The 5,915-nt window shown below is 39.6% G+C and overlaps 1 protein-coding gene across 1 annotated transcript in view; it reads right to left on the bottom strand.

The window, feature by feature from the left end:
- Window positions 1-1,151: 1,151 nt before the first annotated feature.
- The window catches only part of LOC581275 (alpha-tubulin N-acetyltransferase 1), a 17,264-nt gene continuing 12,500 nt past the window's right edge, over window positions 1,152-5,915 (bottom strand). Inside the window, exons 9-10 of the mRNA XM_030997840.1 lie at window positions 4,346-4,562; window positions 1,152-3,087 (exon numbers count right to left, since the gene is read on the bottom strand). Of these exons, the coding sequence (XP_030853700.1) occupies window positions 2,751-3,087; window positions 4,346-4,562 (554 nt within the window). The 3' untranslated portion in view covers window positions 1,152-2,750. The remainder of the gene's footprint in view (window positions 3,088-4,345; window positions 4,563-5,915) is intronic.

The following is a 5,915-nucleotide window of genomic DNA, read 5'->3' on the forward strand; positions in this document are numbered from 1 at the left end:
TGATCCAGCAACAATTGCTCCAAGATTGTATTTTGTCCGAGACATGATGGTAAGGATATGGAGTAATTGAGATAAAGGGGAAGTGAAGTCCACTCTGATATTAAGTTGGTTTTAATAACATAGCTGCCAATTTGCGTTTAATTGGCCTTACCTTCAAAATTTCACAACTCTCTTATTTTTAATCAATTTTGCTCAAACTTTCAATGACGTGTTTTTCTCATTTTTCTTCTTCTATTAAAACCAACTTGAAAGCAGGGTGGACATTCTCTTTAAGTTTGGTTTAGGTTTAGGTATAGAGTTGGGTCAAGGGTTGAAGTTAGGAATGTGTATGAAATCTACCATGGAGCAATTGTCGCTAGAGCATGTGTTATGAATCAGTGCCCCATAACACAAAGGTTTGCTATCAATTGCAAATTTGAAATAACCATTCTGATTGGTAATAGTCAGCCTTGTTAATAACATCCGGATTGGCCGTTACCATTTTGCAAGTGATTACAAACCTTAGTGTTACAGGGCCCAGATAAAACACACAAGTTTACAATGAATAGATGAACAGACAAGTACACATACATTGTAGCTTAAATTTGAATCGATTTGAATCAAAGGCTAGAATATAACTGACATTACACATACATGCATGGACTAAAAATTTAGACATTTGCACTACAGCCACCTAAATACATGTAAAATAAAATTATTTATATCATACAGGTACATATACATTTAAAAGTATGCGCTTTTAGTTTTAAGTACAAAACTATATTACAAAAGAAGACTTGTATATATCTGCGGATGGCAGCTCACAGAACACATGAATAACTTGATATTAGCTACTTTGGAATAGGAACTGCAAGCTGATTTTAGCAAAATAGATCTCGCAAGAATATCACACACAAGCGTTGCTTTATATTTGTTCTCATCAAGACAGTTTTGCAGAAGACTTATCAGTCATTACAGCTGTTTATACAACTCATTGTATGCACAGTCCAAGCTAATAAATTGTTTGTTTTCCCATATCAGATATCAACAGAATAAAATACAAGGTGCAACAGATTTCTTTGTTCCCATTAGAGGATAATTATACACATCATATTTTTTCAATCTCCATTGACATGTTTTTGTAAATCCCCCCCCCCCCCCCACCCTTGAAGAAATAAAATGTATATATGTAATGCATGATGTAAGCATTTGTGTCAGGAATATCGTTTTGAATGTTGAGAATTTGTGCTAAAATTAGAGTTTTCAAGTTTCAATATATACGCTTACAAACAGACATATACATTAGAGATATCATGTCAACACTGCCTGTATGTTTTAACTGCATTCTACAAAGGAAGACTTACTGTACAACGAAAGTGCTCTGTGTTTACAAGCAGATAACATTAGCTTCATAGTTGTTACAAATTTGTAATCTGCTTGGTGGCACACAAGTAACACAAATACCACACATCTGTCACATGTTCTCTCAATGTTGTAACTCTCTTGTTACACATTTGCAACATGTGTGCTACACATCCGTAACATGTGTATCACACATTGTGACCCGATTGTTACACATTTGTAACGTGTGTGCTACACATCCGTAACAGATGTATTACACATTGTGACACGATTGTTACACATTTGTAACGTGTGTGCTACACATCCGTAACAGATGTATTACACATTGTGACACGATTGTTACACATTTGTAACGTGTGTGCTACACATCCGTAACATGTGTATCACACATTGTGACACGATTGTTACACATTTGTAACGTGTGTGCTACACATCCGTAACAGATGTATTACACATTGTGACACGATTGTTACACATTTGTAACGTGTGTGCTACACATCCGTAACATGTGTATTACACATTGTGACACGATTGTTACACATTTGTAACGTGTGTGCTACACATCCGTAACATGTGTATCACACATTGTGACACGATTGTTACACATTTGTAACGTGTGTGCTACACATCCGTAACAGATGTATTACACATTGTGACACGATTGTTACACATTTGTAACGTGTGTGCTACACATCCGTAACAGATGTATTACACATTGTGACACGATTGTTACACATTTGTAACGTGTGTGCTACACATCCGTAACATGTGTATCACACATTGTGACACGATTGTTACACATTTGCAACATGTGTGCTACACATCCGTAACATGTGTATTACACATTGTGACATGATTGTTACACATTTGTAACGTGTGTGCTACGCATCCGTAACATGTGTATCACACATTGTGACACGATTGTTACACATTTGCTACACGTTTGTAGCATGTTTGTAACCTGCTCAATAAAGATTAGTAACACAGCCGTTACACCTCTTCGATCTGTTTGTTATATATTGTTACCTGATTGTTTGTATATCACATGTTTGTAACCAGTTGATACAAATTGGTAACATGGTTGATACACATGTTTTTACACTTGTAATACATGGAACAAAGGCATTACATCGTGTTACAAGCTGTCACATGCATCTGTAACGCATTTGTGACATGTTAGTACATGCTTGTAACACATGTGCTACATGTTTGGTACACATTTGTAGCACGACAGCTACACGCTTGTTACACATTCGCAATACTTTTTGTAGCATGCTTGGTACACATCTGTAACACAATTGCTTACATATGTTTGTTACATATTATGACATGTTATTTGTGTCACCATTGTCACAAGTTTGTCACAAGTTTGTTACACCACTCACCACAGCAACACGACCAAGCCTTCGTCAAAATATCCCATTGGAGCTCCAGTGCTGGTTCCTGTACCCCGGACTCTGCTTGGAGGCGGGGCTTCCCTGCTGACCCTGACCCTGCCCCTGGGGGCTCTGCTGGTAGGCGGGGCTTCCCCCCTTGTATGGGGTATTGTTCTGATTGCTGCTGGGGCTTCCCCTAGTCTTGCCGCTGGGGGGAATCCCCATCACATTCCAGGAAGAGTGCATGACCTTCTGAGGGGGCGTGTAGTCGATGACATAGTTGCCTGAGGGGTTGTGGGCGGAGTTCTGCTGCTGCTGTTGCTGGCTGTTGGACGTTGGCGCCGTGTTTGATGTAACCTGATTGTCTAGTCTGAAGTAGAAGACAGGAAAAAAGAAAAATTATCAATTTCTGAATAAATCCCCTTTGGAAAATGATTTTAAATATTATAGCTCGATCTAAGAGGATAATATTTCAATCAAAAGACCAGGGCCCCGTCCTAAAAGGAGTTGATATCGATCGCAACTATGTACATATTAGAGATAGGGGACTGCAAACTTGCGATTGATTTGGATAGATCGCAAGCCTTTAAAAGACAGGGCCCAGTTATGAACAGGTTCATGAAGTCCACATATACATAGCTTTTGAAAATCATGTTCACATGGTTCAGGCAAAGGAATATTTTAGCATAGGATGCTGCAATCCTAGATAAGATTTTTAGGTGAACATAAGAGCCAGAAGATTGGTGTGTCAAACTGACAGAACACATACCCCTAAATTCTGAGTAAGTTTTAAAATGGCAATCTACATGTACAAACAAGAACTCCTATCCCCTCCATTAGCATCACCAAGCGTGAGGGGCGTAGCCAGGGGGGGCGGTGGAGGCGATCGCCCCCCAAAAAAAACGCCCCCCCCCCCAAAAAAAAAAAAAAGAAAGGAAGAGGACGTAGGAAGAAAAAGGATTAAGAGTCGAGAATGGTACAACAAATCGTCTTCTTTTTCTAATAATTTATGAAACGTGAAAGCTTCCGCGCTTTGCGCCGGGAGCGGGGAAGCTGAATTCAGACAAGGATTTAGAGTCGAGAACGGTAAAACGAATCATCTTCTTTCTCTAATAATCTAATGCTACGTCAAAGCTTCCGCGCTTCGCGCGAGAGGGGGGGGGGGGCTGAATTCAGACAAGGATTAAGAGTCGATCGAGAATGGTACAACAAATCGTCTTCTTTCTTAAATAATCTAATGAATCGTCAGAACTTCCGCGCAGAGGAAGGGAAACTTGATTCAAACAAGGATTAAGAGTCGAGGACGGTACAACGAATCGTCTCCTTTCTCTAATGAAACGTCAAAAGAAACTGAGTTTAGATAAGGATTAAGAGTCGAGAACGGTCCAACGAATCGTCTTCTTTCTTTAATAATTTAATGAAATGTCAAAGCTTCGCGCGGGAGGGGGGAAACTCCTCCCTCTTTGCACCCACCCCCCTAGGGAGCGCGCTATGCACGCTCTGTAAGTGATTCGCACGCTTTGCATGCTCACTACCACCCCCCCCCCCCCTAAAATGAAATCCTGGTTAAGCGCATAACCCCAAATTATTGTTTTTTCATAGACAGAGCTGAACAAAACACTCCCTACCTGTTATTCGTGATCGGAGTACTGTTTGGCAAGACTTTGAGATGGCCGTTCCTGGACTGAGTCTGAAGGTGGCTATTGTACGTAGAGAAGGCACCGATGTGGCCAAAAGGGGGTGGGCTGCTGCTCACTTTGGAAGTATTGGGTTGATTGCCGTTTGCGACACCTCTCCTGGGGTTGTCCAACGAGTTCCTTCGATTCTGCTCACCCACAGAAAAGCCTGTCACAGGAGTGTTAATACATTATTATAATAGTGTAACTACTGAATCATCATATTGATTGACACAAAGTTTTGTCAATACGTGAATGTTTAGCATCTCATCAACTTAATAAGTTTATGGGTCAAACAACTCAGATGTTAAGTTTTCACTCTCCTTTAAAAGGTACTATGTCCCATTTGCGGGCCAAAAAAATGAAAAAGTTAAATTCCAACTGCATTTGAAGATAATACTAATTTAGAACTTCCCTGAAAAAGGTGGGGCTTGAAAATGTCTTCAAGTGGGAAAATAACGACTATTAGTTGTCAAATCGATTTTAAGGCTATAGAGCCCAAAAGTAATAGTCTTGATTTTCAGACAATTGTACCGAATGGTCATACGTTTTATGCTGCGCAAAGAATCAATCAGTTTAATCTTGGCCATCACAAGAAGTGGGTTATTGATGTAGACAAAAGCTCATGTACCCTTTACAACTCTTTTCATGTATGTTATTACCAAAGAAGAAAAAAAGCCAGTCAGTCACTCAATAGTGTCTGACAGTGAAGTCTAGCAAGTAAATGGGTTTCCTTGCATAATTTGAATATGAGGACAATGCTAATGTTTAAATTTCACAGATAGGACATACATGACATACTCATAATTCCTGCAAAGTTCTACAGCATGTGAGGTTGGCTGCAAAAGGGACATAGTACCTTTAATAGCACTTTTCAATCTTCATTCTTTTATGTTAAACAAAATGATATTGTGCTCCATTTCATTCTATTCATTGTAAGTCACATTTCTAAAAGGATTCTGCCACTTTGCTTTGGAGGCCGGATAAGAGAATAGACACCTATTGTTTGAAGTACACTTGAAGTCTATGCTATATCTTGGTAAGGAAACATAAGAAGGCTAACGTCTCGTATGTCTGGAGGCACAAGAGGGTTAACCCATATGGAGTAATAACCCTTGAGGCTCCAAACAGATGAATTACATTTCCCTTCATTTGAGTCACAAATCACTAGGTATGGAAAAATAATAATTTGAGCAAATATATTTTAAATATAAATATACTGAAACCTCTGTATGTTTTTTTTTCTTCTAAAAACACGTTTTAAGTGATCTACTCTTCCCACATAGCAATACGACGTTCGGCCAACGTGTGCTGTTACGTTGGCCCAACGTCTTTTTGGCTGGCGAGCCAACGTTGGCTCAACAACGACAAATTGATGTCAGCCAACGTCGGGCCAAACCTTTCCCACCATGTGCCATGTCCCAACGTTTAGCTAATGTTGTTGGCCAAACGTTGTACAGCCAACCAATATTCACTGTTTATCAGTGAAAAAATGGTGATCTTGGCCCAACGTCATATTGTC

Source organism: Strongylocentrotus purpuratus, unplaced genomic scaffold, assembly GCF_000002235.5.
Source record: "Strongylocentrotus purpuratus isolate Spur 01 unplaced genomic scaffold, Spur_5.0 spur5_scaffold_4, whole genome shotgun sequence".
Taxonomy (NCBI): Eukaryota; Metazoa; Echinodermata; class Echinoidea; order Camarodonta; family Strongylocentrotidae; genus Strongylocentrotus; species Strongylocentrotus purpuratus.